The 19,977-nt window shown below is 37.5% G+C and overlaps 1 protein-coding gene and 1 pseudogene across 2 annotated transcripts; both read left to right on the top strand.

The window, feature by feature from the left end:
- LOC118582483 (olfactory receptor 4A5-like) lies at positions 1-2,339 on the top strand. 2 transcript variants are annotated; one of them, XM_036185398.1, is made up of 2 exons: positions 1-14; positions 1,406-2,339. In XM_036185398.1, exons 1-2 carry the CDS (start codon positions 1-3, stop codon positions 2,337-2,339), a joined length of 948 nt encoding a protein of 315 aa, XP_036041291.1. The 2 variants fall into 2 exon arrangements, with proteins under 2 accessions (XP_036041291.1, XP_036041292.1); XM_036185399.1 differs by lacking the exon at positions 1-14 and having other exon boundaries at positions 1,392-2,339.
- Positions 2,340-12,227: 9,888 nt separating this feature from the next.
- On the top strand, positions 12,228-13,161 carry LOC118583169 (annotated as a pseudogene).
- Positions 13,162-19,977: the final 6,816 nt, after the last annotated feature.

Here is a 19,977-nt window from a genome sequence, read left to right as displayed (position 1 = left end):
ATGAGGAAGACTATGTGGAAGTCTCTGTTGCAAAAAAATGTTGAAACAGAGGCAAAGGGAATGATTTTATTGAGTTGCTCAAGGTCATAGAGATAGTCCATAAGTGACCAGGAGGCTGCAAATCTTGCTCATAGCTCCACAGTTCTCAGGGCTCACCACTGGGTTACTTTATATTTCAAAATGAGGCTCAGGTTCTGGCTTGGTACATTGTGAACAATAAATTAGAGTCAGTACTTGATTACAGTAATTAACATTCCATTTTACTCAATTAGTATGATCCAGGAATCAGAAAGAAGCTTGGAAAGAAAAGGATTCCAAAGTCATCTTTTCTAATCCTTTTAGTTTTCAGTATGAAAAACAAACAAATATATTTATAACTATAATTATATGTCTAGAGATGACCCAACAACATGCCTTCTCACACTGGTTAATGTGTTTTCCTTTGAGAATGCTGCCCTTGGTTATTTTGATACTGAGTTTCTTTGTGAGCACTCTGAGTACCTAGGAAGCTTTAGTATCAAGCCATGCCCCACTGCTCACTATCTTTCCTTTCAGTTTCTCTTTTCTTAGCTCTCACTATCCAGTTTATTCTTATAGTTTCGACAAAGTATGTTGGTACAGTAATTGGTGAACATAGTAGGTTAGCTAAGCTATAAAATATTTGTTGAAATATTGATTGCCTATAATGATGCTAAGAACCGATGCATTCAAACAGAAATACTGATCCTGAAAATTTTGATGATCAAACTCAGATGAAGGAATTGCTCTAGGCAGTAATATGCTAAATAAAATTGGACTTATTTAAAACACATTAAAATCTAGTCATCTAAGACTGGAAGAGAAATACATGAAGAGTAAAATTCTTTTGAGATCTCAAAATCCAGCAGACAGCAAGATGCCCCAAAGTGAGTGCTGCTTTGTGTGCTACATAGAGCATATTACAAAGTACTCTTCAAAGTACTAACAGTTTAAAAGCCTGGAGAAGCATTCAATAATGTACTTAAGAGTTTATTTTCACCTTTACATTTTAAGGTTTTTGTTGTTATTATTTTGTTTTTGATTTTGGAGGAATCATTCTGGGTATTTGCTGATCTCTGCCAATAATTAATGGTTTTAAACATATGACTGAGGCATTTTTGTCTGTTCTCTTATGTGGAGCTCTACTGAGGTCTTGAGGTAAAATCTGCTTATCAACTTAAAAGCACCAAGGGTGTTGACATATTTGCCCCAGGAACTAAGCAGATGTTTATTAAGTGTCTACTTTTTGTTTGTTACTGTGAAAGTTATTGATGAAGATTGCTTTGTAACAGAATGGATTGGTAATCTTGTTCAAAATGTCATGGCAGGTCCTATTCTGAGCTCTTGCCCTTTAACCAAGCCTGAAAGAAGAGTAAATGGAACTGAGTAACAATGTCACAGAATTTATCCTCCTGGGTCTCATTCAGGATCCTGCTGGGCAAAAAGCATTGTTTGTTGTGTTTTTACTTATCTACATTGTGACAATGGTGGGCAACCTGCTCATTGTGGGGACAGTGATTGCTAGCCCCTCCTTGGATTCTCCAATGTACTTCTTCCTTGCTTACCTGTCACTCATGGATGCTGTTTATTCCACTGCAATCTCACCCAAGTTACTTACAGACTTACTCTGTGCTAAGAGGACAATCTCCTTACCAGCTTGCATGGTCCAGCTCTTTGTAGAACACTTATTTGGTGGTGCTGAGGTCTTCCTTCTGATGGCAATGGCCTATGATCGCTATGTAGCTATCTGTAAACCATTGCACTATTTGACCATCATGAATCACAGGGTTTGTATCCTACTGTTGGTGGTATCCTGGACTGGAGGGTTTACACATTCTCTGGTTCAAGTTATGTTTGTATATAACCTTCCTTTCTGTGGCCCTAATATCATTGACCATTTTGCCTGTGACATGTATCCATTACTGGGACTTGCATGCACTAACACTTACTTGATAGGACTGACTGTGGTTGCCAATGGTGGAGCAATCTGTATGGTGGTCTTTGTCCTTCTCTTATTTTCCTATGGTGTTATTCTAAGCTCCCTTAAGAGTCACAGTCAGGAAGGGAGGCGCAAAGCCCTGTCCACCTGCAGCTCTCACATTACTGTGGTCATTCTCTTTTTTGTTCCCTGCATTTTCATGTATGTTAGACCTGTGTCCAATTTTCCCATTGATAAATTCATTACTGTTTTTTATACAGTTTTCACACCCATGCTGAATCCTTTAATATACACTTTGAGGAATTCAGAGATAAAAAATTCCATGCAAAAACTCTGGTGTAGAATGTTATATACATATAGAATAAAGATGTTCTGTTGCTAAGGAATATGCTAATTCTGAGATATCAAAGAAACACCGAATTATTGAACTAATTAACAAATGTTTTGTGGAAGCATCATGTTTCTAAAATATCTGTTGAACTTTATTATAGTATATAATTTAAATAATATGTTTTAGGATAATCAGAATTTTGTATTTGACTTATGTAACAATTTGAACTTTTCTTAGTTTGCATCTATGTTGGACTATCACAGAGCAGAAGAACATAAAGTATTTCCATTGTGATATGGAAATGCCACCTATGATTTGAAGAAATTTTGTTTTGCTTTGTATTCTTGATTTAACATAAATCTTATTATGTGTATGTAAGGCATACAGTGTGATGATACATAATGTAGGAAATAAAAAATCCCTCAAGTCAAAATAGTAATTTTCCAATCAAATATCTATCCATGTTTTTGCTTTTTATTTGATAACAGCTGAAACCTACTCACAGTGTCAACTCAACATGTGATTCATTTTATTGCCTACACGCCATGTTTACTAGTCATTGAATAAAATACAATATTATTTTGTAATTTGAGTTAATATAATTGAATGTACATTTTCTATATGTTTTTTCTTCTTCAGGTGAGGTTATAATATAATACCATCATTTACCTTTTTTTATTTCTTTCCTCCAAACCCTCCCATATATCCCTCCTTGCTTTCTTTCAAATTCATGGCATCTCTTTTAACTAATTATTGTTATATGCATGTGTGTGAGTGAGTGTGTGTGTGTGTGTGTGTGTGTGTGTGTGTGTGTGTGTGTGTTCCTAGATATAATCTGCTCAGTCTGATAATGTTACTTGCTAAAATGTTTTTAGGTCTGAGACCATTGGACATTGGATGACCAATTGGTATGCTCTTCCCTGGAGACTTTCCCCCCATTTTTGGTATTTTTTAGTTGCTTGTGGTTCTTTCGTAGGGTTGAAATCTCATGCTCTTTCCCCCATCTATTTGGCGTGTTTATTGTTGTCCTTGTTTAGCTCATGTGTATGCAGTCATGCTGGTGAGAATTTATGTGTAACTTCTGACATTATGAGGAGACACAGTCTCACAGAAAACTCTCTGATCCTCTCTGATTTTCAGAATCTTTTTGCCTCCTCTTTTACAATCTTCCTTGAGCCTTAGGAATAGGAGTGTTTTGTAGATATATCAAGTTTGACTGGGCTTCATATCTCTGTATTTTGAGTTTCTGTAATGGACTTCACCTGCTGCAAAGAGAACTTTTCTTAAAGAGGGCTGAGGATTCCACTTACCTGTGGATATAAGGGAAAATATTTAGAATGTAGTTAGAGATTATGTTGGTTTAGTAACATGATAGTTGTAGTTCTTCAAGATCAGTGACTTCATTGTCTTATGCATCATCTAAGTCACTTTTTTGGGACAACCATAATATGGGAGTACCAACTTCTGTTCGAGATGTATTGTTTCAGCTATTAATTATTTTTATTTGTGATGAGACCTATGTGTCTGGAGTTATGTTGTTGGTAGTGTTTCTTGGTATGGAAAGCTGATCTCTTTTTTGCTGAATGGGTGTCTGAAGCTCAGTTCCTGTCATTCTAGTTTTTCAAGTGATCAATCAGAAAAATTATGGAAAGTGATTATAGAAAGTTCTCAAAAAAGAAATTAAAGTGGCTAATCTATACCTCAAAAAATGCTAACCATCTTTAGATACTAAAAAAATTCAAAATAAAAACAACTTTGAGATGTTCTTTTATTCTAACCATAATGGCTAAAATCAACAAAACAATGGACAAACAAATGCTGGGGAGGATGCGGGATAATGCTACCTTCCTTTACTGTTGGTGGAACAGCAAAGTGGTACAGCCACTATGGAACTCTAAAAAATCTAAATATAAATGTACCATAGGATTCAGCTATATCATCCCTTGGAACATGCTGAAAGGACTTCATATACAACTCTACAGATAATCATACTCATTGCTATTTTATTCACAACAGCTAGGAAATGGAAACAACTTAAATGCCCTTCAACTGATGAATGGATAATAAAAATGAAGTACATATTCATTATGAAATACTGTTCAAGTGTAAAGAAAAATGAAAGCATGAAATTTTCAGATAAATGAGTAGAACTTGAATATATGTGTGAAGTTACTCACACCCCAAAAGATGAACATTGTATATTCTCTCTTATTCATGGTTCCTAGCTCTAAGCCTTTAGGTCTGAGCATATAACATGGACTTACTGAAGAAACCAGGAAAGTAGAAAGTTGCCATGTGGGGTAGCTATAGAGAGGGAATACCAGTATATAAATGATATGAAGGGTTGTATAAGAAATCTAACAGCAGGTCTTTAATTGGAAAGGGAATGGCAAGTCAATACAGCAAAGGGAGCTTGGGGTAAGGATAACAAAACCATAAGGAATCCTAATTTTTTTATTTACCTAAAACTACATTATATATATATATATATATATATATATATATATATATATATATATATATATGTTTATACTTATACAGATATAGTTTAAATGAAGTTATGCCACTTGGACTGACAATGATTCACCCCAAAGTTTTAGACTATCTAATAAAAGTCCAGTAAAAGGGACGAAAGCCTCCTTTCTAGTTGTTGGACAGAGGCATCTTGGAGACCCCATAAACAACATGGGCTGTTGTTCTTGCTCTTTGTTGCCTCCCAGAGGTTGAAGACAAGTCCTTATTGCCAAAGACACCATGTATGTCAAACACAGGACTTGGAGGACATAAGCTGTGTGTAACCCGCAATCTTCCTTCCTGAGGACAGGCGTTCATAGTATTGGAAGGTGCTACAAGCTGACAATGGAAGGGAGCAGCCAATATTCTTATCCAGCCATGATGCCTATGAGCCACAACAATGATCAGAATGGCAAGATTTCCCTAGTTGTACAATAGTTGTATTAGTATCTTGGAAGTAACCAACCACTACCAACAGGAGAGCAATCCTGTCTAGTTCAGTAAATATAACCAGTTACTGGCAGCTAGCGAAATTAAGGATCATAACGGAGTACCCTTTTCTCTCACTTTGCTAAACCAGAATAATACCTAATTGTATTATAAATACTTTGCTCTATACCCAAAGATAAGTGTAACTTCCACTCCTCATTAAAGAAACTTCTCTTTGCAACAGCTGGTGTTCATTGCAGGACACTTCAGGTGACCATCACAGAACCACAACTAGTCAAAATAGAACAACTGGTTATGGGGCACCCAGCCCCAGTGGATGAATCTATAACACACTGTTTCTGTACATAAGGCTCAGAAATCACAACAGAATATGGGGTAGAAATATCATAAGAGCCAGAGGACAAGCAAATATGCTCTGAGATTGTGTCTCCTAGAAATGACAGGGAGGCTTCACCAGTATACCTCACCAACATGACTGCCTAAACAAAACACGAACAAACAGAATGCCCATAGACATGCTAACATGGATTCAACTCTAAACGAAAAAACAAAACAAAACAAAACAAAACAAAAACAAAAACAAAAAACTGCAGACAATGAAGAAATGCTGACAGCAAGAATATTAGTCTTCCCTAGGGATGAACTCTCTGCTTGCTTATCCAATTCAAATTGTCCAGTCCTAAAAAATCAGTGGCAAACACCTGACACTTGTGATCCTCTATCAAGGTCTTTGTGACACAGAATATTCAATGTGTTACTACATATAGAGTATATATATTCCTGGAGCTGATGACAAGCCAAGATAAGAGTCAATAGTGGAATCTATCTGCAGTATAACTTTTCAGAAAAGAATTCCTTTGTATTAGAAATAATTATTAGTTAATATTGGATAGAAATTGAGGGATTAAATGAACAGATTGAAGTTCATTATTATTCCATGTAACTTAAATCCATGCCTCATGTGAAAGTTTCACACTCATGAATGGCAGAACCCTGACTGTGTGTCTTCCTAATAAGTAGATAATAATTGGGAAAAAGTTTTTTTTTTTTTTTTATTTTTACATACCAATCCCAGTTCCTCTTCCTTCCCCTTCTCCCACCTCCCAACTCCCCCAATCCCATCCCCATCCACTCCTCAGAGACGGTAAAGCCTCCCTTGTGGAGTTAACAAAGTTTGGTATACTAAGGTTGAACAATTTCTGCAGTTTCCAGATCTCTCCTTCTTCACTTCAGAACTTTTGGGGCATGTTTATGGTGATATATTGTGACCTTAATAAAATTTGCCTGATGATCAGAGAACAGCACAAACCACTAGATTCAACATAGAGGCCAGTGGTGGCACACACCTTTAATCCTAGCATTTGGGAGGCAGAGATCCATTTGGAGCTCTGTGAGCTGAAATACACCCTGGACTACATGAGATTAATTCAGTCTAGTAGAGAAACAGAGCAATGCACTGGTGGCATACAACTTTAATCCCAGTACTTGCAAAGCACACACACATTTAATGGCTGGGCAGAGAAAGGTATATAAGGCATGAGGAATCAGGAACTAGAAGGCTTTTCTGCAAAATGTCTCTTTCAGCTAGAGGCTTTTTTGGCTGGAGCCTTTTGGGTGAGGACTCAGAGGAGTTCAGTCAGAGTATTTGTGGAGTTGACGAGGTGAGATGCAGCAGTGGCTTGCTCCTTTGTCTCTGATCTTTCAGCATTTACTCTAATATCTGCTCTGGTTTTTTTTATTATAAGGCCATTAGGAATTCAAACAACTGGGGTTGGGGATTTAGCTCAGTGGTAGAGCACTTGCCTAGAAAGTGCAAGGCCCTGGGTTCGGTCCTCAGCTATGGAAACCAAAATAAAATAAAAATAAGAAATTTGAACTACACAGATTTCTTCTGTCAGCATGAGATTGTTTTGCAGGGGTGTGGATGAGTATATGGACCAAGGCTACTGCCTCCTTCTGGGTAGATTAAATATTACTTGTCTTACTTTAATTTGCTTCATGCTATACAGCTAATTATACTTTGGATATACTTTGATAGGTTTTTCAAGTCAGCTTGGCAGTCAGCTACTCATTCTTGGCAAGATCCAAGTCTTTTAGTTCTAGGGATTACTGAGGTAAATAAAGAAATCTGTTGAAGAGAGATACTTCATTTGAATTTGTTCCAAATATTCTAATAAGCTTATTTATTAAAATAGAAAGGATACAAAAGTACCATAGGCTGCAAAAAGACTGTAAATGAAAGATTGCTTTCTTGAATACATGACACAAGACATCTCTGAAGACTCAAATCTGGCCAAACTGCAGTATGCCTTCAGCTAGTGTTTATTCCTCGAGGTATCATGTTTTTTGTTATGCTCATCATTGTTTGGGAAGGTATCTGAGACCTTTCATATATAGAACATGTTTTAGTTAGAGAGGATAGGTCCTTAGTAAGATTCTATTCTGATGATTTAGAGACTTATGACATCTGCTTAGGAGAAACAATCATTAGTGCCTTCAAAAATTTAAACTGTTACCTTTGTCTAGTTAGGTGCCTGGGCTGTTGGTGAATGATGTTTTACCTCTGAAGGCTGACGGTGTTCTGATGGCTTCACTGCCATTGCATAAAATTTGAATAATTTGCATGATTAATTATAGTGTTAACATTTTATTTTTGTCAACAGATAAAAGTATTAAAACTAGTTAATTAATAGTCATCAGATTGAGATTTTGCAGACTTCTGTAGACAGAGTGTCATTCTCTTTGCATGAAGACATTTTCCCAGGAGGAATATGAAACTTCTGCTTAAGTAAGTTTAGATATTGTATTTTTTAATGTATATTTTTGGTATTCAATTTGGTAATCTTAGAGTTCTCTGAGAGAGATCAAGGGAATTCATGTAGAAATACATTTTCTGAATCCAGTTGGTACTCTTTTATTATTTGCTGAATATCTGTAAGCTATCACATGTATGTACAAAGCATTTGCAGCAAACCCTGTAAAAGAACCTTAGATTTTCTGTAACAAGAGTAAGACCAAAGACAAATAAGTGAGTTTGTGATATCTCCAAGAAAGGTTACTAACTAAACATTCTTGTGATGTACTGCAATTACTTATACTCCATTTATTCTCACAAAGATGTCTGAATGGGGAAATTGTGTCAACACATTGAAATTTTAAAAAAATGGGCATAGTATACACACACACACACACACACACATACACACTGTGTGTCTTAGTGTTAATGACTGAGTTTATCAATTTGAAAATTTGAAATATCATTGCACTACAAGTATTTGTGGTATAAGGAAACAAATCTCTATTATGTTTTCTGATATCAATATGTGGGATATATGTCTATGTTCAAATTACCCCTGTAGATGCACTAGTATGTTTGCACAGAGAAACTCCTAAAGAAATATTTGATCTATTATCATTTATATTTGTTAGTTTATGTAGTTGTACATAGGATATTTTATAAACAGATTTATTTTATGATAATTTGTTTACATACATTCATTTTTCACATGTGTATAGTGTATTTTGAGTTCATGCCCCAGTTCCCAGCTATGTTTCTCTTTTTCACATCTCTTCCTCACTATATCTTACTCGTTTCCACAGAAGTTTTACTTCTGCTTTTATGCTTTCTGTATAGATTATTTCATGTGTCTGTAGAAAGTTCACAGGCAACAAATAAGAGAAAAACATGTTACTTGATGTTCAGAGACTGATTTCATTTCACTTTATAGAATTATTTCCAGTTGTATCCATTTTCCAGAAATGATTAATTTCATCCTTCTTTATAGCTGAAAACCATTTCACTGAAGTACAGGATATTGTAAAGCTTCTATCTTTGTATCCATGACCTCAGTAAGCTTACATTATCATTTTCTAGAGAATTGTTGACAGTAGTTTAATTTGAAGGCAATTTATAGTATACTGCAATTTTTATAGGACCAATTATTTGATAATTTACAGTATGGTTGATACAACTAAAGTATGGTGTAGCTTACCTATTGTGTTTTTACTTCATTAGGTAAATAATTATAAGGGATTCTAGAAGATTTATTCTAATGAAAGCCGACATTGATTAATAAAGAAAAGTACTAGGATGTATTGGAAATGAAAGAGCTGGGTGTAAATTATGCTATACAGTAGGACGGCTTTAAGTTTTAAAAAGGACAACTATAGGTCTCCTAAGTGAAGTGGAAGTAGCAATGTGAATGAGGCATGTTGAGGGTGCACCACAGAGACATTTGAGGGAGCTCAAACTCTGCATATGTCTTTACCACAACTATACATGAATGGAATTGATCGCTGCTGACAAAATAAACTTCTTAACAGGTAAATGCTGGTATATAATGAAATTGATCATTCCTAAGATATTACTTTGATTTGTGTTCAAGAAGTGGTTCATGAGGTATATGTATTCTGTCCTTTACATATTCCAGTATGCCTACAATTCTGATTAAGTTGAATGAGATCCTGACGACTTATTGTGAGCTGATATTCACAGTGACACACAAAGAACAACAGTTGTGGCTGTCATTCATTTAGATGTCATGTGCTGAGAAGCACTTTAGACACTATGCAGGAAAATAAGAAAGCCAAGCTAAAGATGCTAGGAAGTAGATTATATGGAAGTTCCTAGGGTAAAAATGAAAGCAAAGATAGAGTAAATAAGTTGTTCAAGTTAAGATAATGGTAAGTGAATGGGTTATACGTTGTACTCAGGCATATGTCCCCAGAAACCACAGCATTCAGCTCTTTGCTAATCTCCACCCCAGTGTGTGGCAGATTCTTTTTTGGTACATCATGAACAAAAGAATTGCAGCCACCACTTCATCACAGAATTATTGCACCCCACTTACCCCTGAAAAGTATTCAGGAAGCTTTAATAAGGTTGGAAATCAATCATGCAAATACATTAATTAGTGATAGTGGACTAGAAACAGATGGAAATGAAGTAAGTGTGCTGCAGATTATTTGCCAAAAGGATTCTGAAATCTCCTTAACTGATCTTTTTGTTTTTCAGGTTGCACACTGAGACATATTTTTGTGTTTTCATACATTTTTAAATAAAATAGAATTGCATTGTTTTCCCCGTTTGCCTACTTCCCCTTAGCCCCTTCCAAGTGCCTTCCCTCTAATTCCTTCCATGTTCCTCTGACTCTGAAACTGACAGCTTCTTACTCAATTATTACTACACACACACACACACACACACACACACACACACACGCACACACACACACGTGTGAGTGTGTATATGCGTGCACAAATATATAAATGCAACAAGTTGAGTCCATTTTTTGTTGCTTGTGTATATAGTTTTAGGGCTGACCACTTTACATCAAATAGCCAGTTATTTTAATTACAATTAAAAATGATCCAATCCCATGCCTTCTCACACTGGCTTTTTTGAATGTGACGCTTCTCATCTTTCGGATGCAGAATTTTTATGTGAGTACTTTCACCACCTAGGAAACATGCTGCAAAAACCGTGTTCCTATATTCATCATCTCTCTTTTCAGTTTGTATTTCACCATCTTAATCCCTAATTTCACCCATGTGTTATAAAAATATATCATGGCTTTTGGTACAGAGGTTGGTGAGAGGCATAAGTTAAACCATTTTAGGTAAAAAGTATTTGTGAAAATTCTGTTAGTATATGTAATTCTTCTATGAACCAATTCGGATAATGAGGAACTGAAAGAATTATAGTTGTGAAAAATTATGACAAGGTCAGATGAGGAAGTTGCTACAGGCAATTATGTGCTCAGTAATATTGGAGCCCTTCAATATAATTAAATATCAAGGTCTGTGAGATCAAATGAGAGACATAAAGAGAAAAAGCCTTCTGGGATTTGCAGTGTCTGTGTCTACAGCCCAACTTAATAGCATTTGCCTGGATGTTCTAGTACACGTGCTTAATAGCCCCTGCTGTAGGGATCACATAAGACAGATTTATCCTCTAAAATTTCCTCTAAATTTACGCGTCTAGTTTAAGGATGGTCAAGGCTACACAGAGAAACCCTGTCTCAAAAAAACATTTTTTCCCAATTATTCCTATATTTTATTTTATTACTTCACTCACCCCCTTCCCTTTCCTTTATCTAATTCTTTTTATGCACCTGTTGTTGTCTCTCAAATCCATGGCCTTTTTTCTTTAATCTCTTTAAATTTGTTACACACACACACACACACACACACACACACACACACACACCATTAAACACACAAATACAACCTGCCTATATACTTTTGAATGTGTGGCTCATTTTTTTTTACCGGAAACTGATCAAAGGGACTTCCCTTTTAAGGAAAATTGATTTTTCTTCTGGGTGCCATCAACTGTTAAAAGTTCTCTAGCCTGGGGTGGAACATTGTGCCAAACTCTACTTCCCATACTGAAACTTGGGTCTGGTCTGAGACTAGGAGGTCTTATTATGCACACTCAACTGCTTCACATCAGTTCATATATACATTTTGTGTGTTTTAGTGTAAAAATGTTCCTCTGTCAGAGAACAACCCACTGCAGTAGGTTCTCTTCCATTATATGGGCACTGGCGATCAAACTCCGGCCATCAGGCTTAGAGGAAGTGGCCTTTACTGGGTGAGCCAACCCCCTTGTCCTCTCTACAGGATTCCTAAAAGGAAGACTCTTTTCTGTGTTTGTTTACTGCTGTCTTTAAAAGATACAATTTGTTATAAATAATTAGTTTCACATATGTAAATGACTGAGACAACTTTGTCTGCTCTTCTGTTTAGAATTCCATTGAAGTCTTGAGATAGAACTTGATGCTTTTGGGTATTCTAGATACCCAAACACAAGGTCTATAGAGAGAGAAGAGAAACTCACCAGATGCTGTCTGAGCATCAGCTGCTGGTTCACCACTGTAGAGCATAGAACTGATTCAAAGTTTGCTCAAAATTCATGGAAGGTGTTTTCCTATTGAACTTTTTTTCTCTGAAACAAGCCTTATAGGCGATCAAATGGGACAGAATAACAACGTTTAAGAGTTCATACTCTTGGGACTTACCCAGGATCCTGCTGGAAAAAAAGGCATTATTTGTAATGGTTTTACTCATATACATTGGAACAATGGTAGGCAACCTGCTCATTGTTGGGACAGTGATTGGCAGCCCCTCCTTAGACCCCCAATGTATTTTTTCCTTGCCTATCTGTCCCTCATAGATGCCATGTATTCCACTACCACATTGCCCAAGTTGCTTATAGACCTACTTCATGATAAAAAGACCATTTCCTTCAGAGCTTGCTTGATTCAGCTATTTGTAGAGCACTTTTTTTGGTGGTGTTGAGATCTTCCTTCTGGTTTTTATGGCATATGATTGCTATATGGCTATCTGTAAGCAACTGCACTATTTGACTATCGTGAATCAAAGGGTTTGCATTAATTTGGTGGTGGTATCCTGGGCTGGAGCATTTGACCATACTCTGCTTCAAGTTCTTTCTGTGTATAAACTTCCTTTCTGTGGCCCTAATATCATTGACTGCTTTGCTTGTGACATGGATCCATTATTAGGACTTACCTGTACTGACACCTACTTCCTTGGTCTCATAGTAGTTGGTAATAATGGAGCAATGTCTGTAGTGGTCTTCATCTCCTATGGAATCATTCTAAACTCTCTTAACACTGACAGTTTGGAAAGAAGGCACAAAGCCCTGTCCACATGCAGTTCCCACATCATGGTGGTTGTCCTCTTCTTTGTTCCCTGCATTTTTATGTATGTTAGACCTGTTTCCAACTTTCCTATTGATAAGTTCATTACTGCATTTTATACAGTTTTTACTCCCATATTGAACCCTTTAATATATACTTTGAGAAATTTAGAGATTAAAAAATCTGTGGAAAAGCTCTGGGGCAAAGTGTTCACTTTAGACAGAATGAGGATTTCTTCTTGTTAGTCATATTTTTAAAGAAACTATCAGGAATATTCCCTACTAGTGTATTTTTACAAATTTATTGTAAATTTTTATTAATATTTGCTATTGTGTGATTTGGTATTTTTGTAAAAAAATCCTTTGTGACTTTAATTTTCTTTTTTATAATTTAATTTGATTTTACATATCAGCCATTGGTTCCCCTGTCCTCCCCCTTCTTCCCCTGCCCCTGCCTTCCCCCCAGCACACCCCCCATTCCCATCTGCTCCAGAGCAAATACTCCCCTGGGGATTCAGCTCAACCTGGCAGATTCAGTCCAGGCAGGTCCAGTCTCCTCCTCTCTGGCTGAGCAAAGTGTCCCTGCATAAGCTCCAGGTTCCAAACAGCCAGCTCATGCACTAAGGCTGGGGGTCTTGAAGAAGGGCAACCTTCCTGGTATGGTTGAGGGGGTCCTGCCCTACGTCCAGAACCTGGGGCCAAGTTGGGCAGGTCTTCCCTGGAATGGCTGGTGCCCAGGTCTGGGACCTAGGGGCAGGCTTCCTTGGGTATGACCCCAGGCACTCACCTCTGGCCCAGATATGAGTTCCGGGGCAGATGGGAGCTAGGGGCTGGTCTCTGAGTCTCAGGAAGTGGCTGGGATCTCTGTATCTTGTCCAGATGGGAGCTCCGGGGTGTGATGGGAGCTCCGGGGTGGGATGGGAGCTCCAGGGTGGGATGGGAGCTGGAGGCTCTGGTCCAGATGGGAATTCTGGGGCAGGATGGAAGCTGGGGGCTGGTTTCTAAGGCTCAAGAAGTGGCTGGAGTCTCAGGCAGATGGGTGTGGGGGCAGGGCATGGAGATTGTAGGGTCCTCCAGGGTCTTGGAGAAGGGGAACCTTCCTGGTGGGGGTGGGGGGGCTCCTGCCCTATGGCCAGCAACTCTGGTCCAGTAATTTTCTTTTTTTTTTATTGCTACATTGTCAGCCATTTGTTGAATTTCCTACTTTTACTATTTTCTGCAAAATGTGTATTTTTCTTTTTCCTTTCAATTTTTCAATAAAATACTTACCTAATATTATGGATTGGTAAAGTTCTTTAGGTTGTCTTCATCTAATTTTTTAATTTTTATATGTGTTGCAAAGTCATCCATTTATAATTTTTGCTTGCACTGTTTTCATTCATTGATATGTTTTGATGAATACAAACTTCCAATTAAATTAAATTTTATTTAAATTTTTTTAAAAAATATTTTACACAAATCATCCCTCTACTCCTTCCAGACCCTCCTCATCTTCTCTCCCATTTGGATTTACACACTTCTTTCTCTTCTTAGAAAACAAACAGGCATCTAAGGGATAATAATAAAATAAAATATAAGGAAAAAGAAAAACAAACAATTTGGAATAGGAAAAATAAATAAACAGAAGGATAAGAGCCAAAGAAATGGCAAAAGAAACAAATGTAGACACAGAGACCCATTTGTTTGCACATTCAGGAATCCCATAAAAACACAAAATCAGAAGCCATAATATATATGCAATGTCCTGTAAGGCATAATAAAAATAATATAATAAAAGCTGGGCCATGGCATCATGAGACATGGAACCTCCAAATATGTCATTGAGTTCATTTTATGTTGGGTTTCCATTGATGCAATCTGGGCCTACTCTTAAGAGTAGTTTGTATCTCCAGTGAGATTCCCTTGAAGAACACTGACTTTTCATTGCATGTGGTTATCAATTGGAGATAGCATCTTGGTTAGGGATGAGAGCATGTGTCCTCTAATCCTTTCAGTTGTAGGACCCTGTCTTGTGCATATCTATCCAGGCCTTGTACACAATGCCTCAGTCTTTGTGAATCCATATTAGAAGTAAATTGTTTCCTTGGTGTCCTTTATTTCCTCTGGCTCTTACACTGTTTTTGCCTCCTCTTCTGCACAGTTTCCTGAGCTCTTTAGGGATTTGATGGAGTATTGATGGAATGAGTATTCCAAGGTCTCTCATTCTGTGTACATTGTCCAGGTGTCGATCTCTGTATTTGTGCTATTATTGCACATCATGAAGACAGGACACAATTGTAGGTTGAAGGGTTTGTAGCTGGGTTGGTGTTTACATTTTTCCTCTAGTATTGTCCAGAGTACCTTCCAGTGTCAAGGTATGTATGGGTGAAGACTCTATGTAGGCACCAGTTCAACTTCTTCATGTTCAATGATTTGTGTAGGTGTTGTTTTCAGCAATAGGGCCTTGCTGTCATTTTATGATGAGCAACATATAGCCTTGGCAACAGGTTGGGTTCTTTGGGGATTCCCATGGGACCCTTATGGCCAACAACTCAATTAGATATTACCCATTTCTAATACTGGAAGCCTCATCTGGTGAGAAGAGATGCCCAATTAGGGCTGTTTCCTCCATTATTTGGTGATTTTATTTAGATGGCCTTCGTATAGGTATTTGTTTTAGGAAGCTTTTACTGTATTAGGTTTCTTTCTTTTCTTTTCTTTCTTTCTTTCTTTTTTTTTTTTGAGACAGGGTTTCTCTATGTAGCTTTGGAGCCTTTCCTGGAACTCACTCTGTAGCATAGGCTGGTCTCAAACTCACAGAGATCCACCTGCCTCTGCCTCCCGAGTGCTGGGCTTAAAGGTGTGTGCCACCACCACCCAGCTGTGTTAGGTTTCTATATTAACTTTCAAATGGCCCCTCATTTCAGCTGTCTTTCCCCATATTTCTCCCTTGTACAAAGGGTTCCCACATCATTCACCCATGTTTAGCTTGGTGAGTGTGTTCGAGTAACCCTTTCTTGCTTTTCTGCAACCTCCCAGGGCTAGCTAGTGACTCTCCTTATCTTTTCTGATTTGTTTCAGTTTGATCTATTTTGTCAGTTATTAGGACTGATACACCTTCTTGCTTCCTGGTCCCATTTGAAAGAGTCCCTCTGTCCAACCTTTTACTCTATCTTTAAACTATACTGTGCTTTTTTTTTTGTAGGCAACAGAGATGGATTTTGTTTCTTGATCCATTTCAGTCAGTATACACCTTTTGATTGGAGAGTTGAAGCCATTATATTTAATGTTATTAAAATGTGTGCTAATTGTGGTCACACTTATTTTTTGAAGTTGTTTGTGTTCTCATTGGTATTTTGTGTTTTAATAATTATTGAAAGAATCAGTATTGGCTCAGGATACCCCAAGACCAAATTCTCTGCATGAAGAAGATTTATTTGCCTCAGAGGATGAAGAGCCGGGAATAAAAGACAAACACAGAAGATAGAGGACAAAGGAGAAGGGGAAAGGAGCAAAGGAGAGGGGGAATGGGTATTTGTCCCAGAGGGACAAAGGACTGTCTCTGGAGATAGAGGAGAAAGACATGGCCCATAGGCAAATGGTGGCTTATAAAGGTTAAAGGGGGAACTCTGTGTTAGGATCAGTTGTTAGATTTTAATTGAGCATCTTAATTAGGTCAGCCAAGGGGGACTTTTGATTGCTGGACTTCAGTGGTCAGCCTCAGGAGGAGGAAGTGGCTAAATAAGGGAATAGACCTTGGAACCTAGTTTTAGGAATGTAACCTAATGCTTTTTTAGCAAGGCAGAGAGAATGATGGAAAAGAGAAAGAATTGCCAAGGCCATGCTCACCATGTCTGGGCTGGCAAGAGTCTCTTCATTCCCACATATTCACCATGCCTGGGCTAGCTAGAGTCTCTTCATTCTAATGTTTTTTTGTTTTATTATTGTGTTTTTGTGTATTGGGTAAGTAGGTGCTGTTCTCTCTGGCTGCTTCCTACTGAAATTGGGGCATGTTGTAAGGGGACCTAAGGAATCTGGGTTACTGTTCAAGGTTTGGAAGAGCAGGCTGTTTCACCTGTTGTACCATAGGAAAATGTAGTCTTGAGGCTGGACCAGGATGTAGACTCTGAGTAAACAGCTAAGGCTGGTGCTGAAGTAGCTAGAGCACTCTGTAGTTGATTTCAAATCTGTCAAGACAAATAGACTAAGGGTAGAGATGAAGTTATGGAGTTTAGGAAAAATTTTCTCTTAGACATACATTTGAAAATTTTAGGTTCGACCCACACCCATTGCAGCCTTAGTTGCAGGCCAGCAGGCAAGACTCCTACAGGCGGGCCTGCTCATATCAGACATGCAGATGTAAGGGTCTTACTAAATAAGAAACACAGAGCAAATGTAGAGATAAAGTCCCAAGAGGTCAGAGCAGTAGGAAGATGGGACTATTAATCCCAGGGTCGTGGGTTCGAGCCTTATGTTGGGTACCATTTGTAGCTAGAGTTTTTCTTTCTGGCCCAGGGTCAGGACAAATCTCTCTCACCTACTAGTCAGTCCCACAGTCACTTAGACCCAACTGAGTAAACACACAGAGACTTATACTACTTACAAACTATATGGCCACAGCAGGCTTTTTTTGTTATCTAGTTCTTACGTCTTAAATCAACCCATATCTATTAGTCTATAAGTTGCCATGTGGCTTGTGGGTTATCAGTACCTTACATCTCGCTTGTCATGGATGCTGCATCTCTCTATCTCAGTCTTTCACTTCCCAGAATTCTCCTTTCTGCTTGTCCCACCTATACTTCCTGCCTGGCTACTGGCGAATCAGTGTTTTATTTATTAACCAATCAGAGCAGCACATCTAACATATAGAACATCTCATAGCACAGACCCTATAATCTGCAAGTCCCACTACATCCCCCAAACCTACCCATCCTCCAAGACTTCAGAGGCTTCCTGAGATACAGCCAATTGGACCAAAAGTGGCTCTCTGAGACACAGACACCACTTGAGCCAACTGGAAGAAGAGATGAGTAGATGCCACTGCAAGAATACATTCAACAATTAAAAGCAATATAGCAGCACCAGAGCCTGGTGGTTCTACAATGGCAAAACTTTAATATCCCAACATAGGAGAAGTAGTAGAAAACAAACTTAAAAATGACTTTATGAAGATGTTAGAGGTCTTTAAAGAGGAAGTAAAATATTACCTTAAAGAAATCATGGAAAAGACAAAAAATTGGAATAAATCAATAAATCCCTTAAATAAAGTCAAGGAAAAACAATCAAACAGGTGAAGGAAATAGTTCAAGACTTGCAAATTGAAATAGAGGCAATAAAGAAGACACAAATCAAGGAAAATGATGGAAATGGAAAGTCTGAGTAAACAAACAGGAACTACAGATGCAAGCATAGCCAATAGAATGCAAGAGATGGAAGAGAGAATCTCTGACATTGAAGATACAATAGAGGAAATGTTGGTCAAATAAAACACTAAAGCCAACAAAGTCAGAATACAAAACTTCCAGGAAATCTGGGACACTATGAAAAGACTAAACCTAAGAGTAATAGGTATAGAAGAAGGAAAAGAATACCAGGTCAAAGGCACAGAAAATATATTCAACAAAATCATAGACTAAAACTTTCCCTATCAAAAGAAGGAAATGCCTAAGAAGATATAAGAAGCTTACAGAACACCAAATACACTGTATCCTGAAAAAAGTCCCATTACCACATAATAATCAAACCACTAAACATATAGAATAAGGAAATAATATTAAGAGCTGCAAAGGAAAAAGGCCAAGTAACATAAGGGCAAAACCATCAGAGCAACATCTGACTTCTCAATGGAGACTCAGAAAGCCAGAAGGTCCTGGACAGACATTATGCAGACACTAAGAGACCACAGATGCCAGCCCAGACTATTATACCCAGCATAATCACCATAGACAGAGTAAACAAGATATTCCATGACAAAACCAGATTTAAACAACACCTATCTAAAATTCCAGCCCTACAGAAAGCACAAGAATGAAAACTACAACCTAAGGAAGTTAGATGCATCCACAGAAACACAGGCAATAGATAATTCCATACCAACAAATCCCAAAGAAGAGAAACACAGACACACACACACAGACACACACATACACAGACACACACACACACACACACACACACACACACACACACACACACACACACACACGCACTACAACCAAAAAATAACAGGAATTAGCAATCACTGGTTGTTAATATCCCTTAGAATCAATGGACTCGATTTACCTATAAAAACACACAGGTTAAGAGAATGAATAATGAAAACAAGATCCATCCTTGTGCATACAAGAAACATACCTCAACTTCAAAGACAACCTCAGAGTAAATGGTTGGGAATAGATTTTCCAATCAAATGATCTTAAGGAGCAAGCTGGTGTAGCTATCCTAATATCTAACAAAATAGACTTCAAACTAAAATTAATCAAAAGTGATTGAGAAGGACATTATATAGACAGTTACATAAAGAAATAGTTTTAAAAAATAAAGTCTTTATAGAGACAGTAAAAATAATATAAAAATAAGCCATATAAAGATGGATATTACACAGATAATCTGGATTGTGTTGTCTTTGATATTTTTAACTGCAGAAAGACATTTTGCTTTGGAAAGGAAGCTCTGCCTTTGTTTTGACAGGAAACCAGAGGCTATGGATTTGTTCCAGATTAAGATACATTAGTTTTGACCAGCCAAGACCCCCTGAAATGTCTCCAATGACACAATGGCCCAGATCATCCAACATCCAAAGTCAACTTCAAGGCAACTAGCTAAGAGAATACAGCATCATAGAATACTCCAGTCAGGACTTGACCATAATCCTAAAATTTTCTTTGTGTACCCATAAGAATATATCACCATTTATCAACAGGAAGTAGCTTAGAAAACTATACCCACATTCCCAAAAACTAGATTATAGATGTTTGTCTTTGTTCAGATTGTTGGTTGCAAATTGTTATTGGTAACAATCAATCTCTTTCTAAAAAAAAGGTTGGATATGACATAGATATTATAGGATTAAAGGGTAGATCA

This window comes from Onychomys torridus, chromosome 4, assembly GCF_903995425.1.
Source record: "Onychomys torridus chromosome 4, mOncTor1.1, whole genome shotgun sequence".
NCBI classification, from domain to species: domain Eukaryota; kingdom Metazoa; phylum Chordata; class Mammalia; order Rodentia; family Cricetidae; genus Onychomys; species Onychomys torridus.
This window is presented reverse-complemented; position numbering and strand designations above follow the sequence as displayed.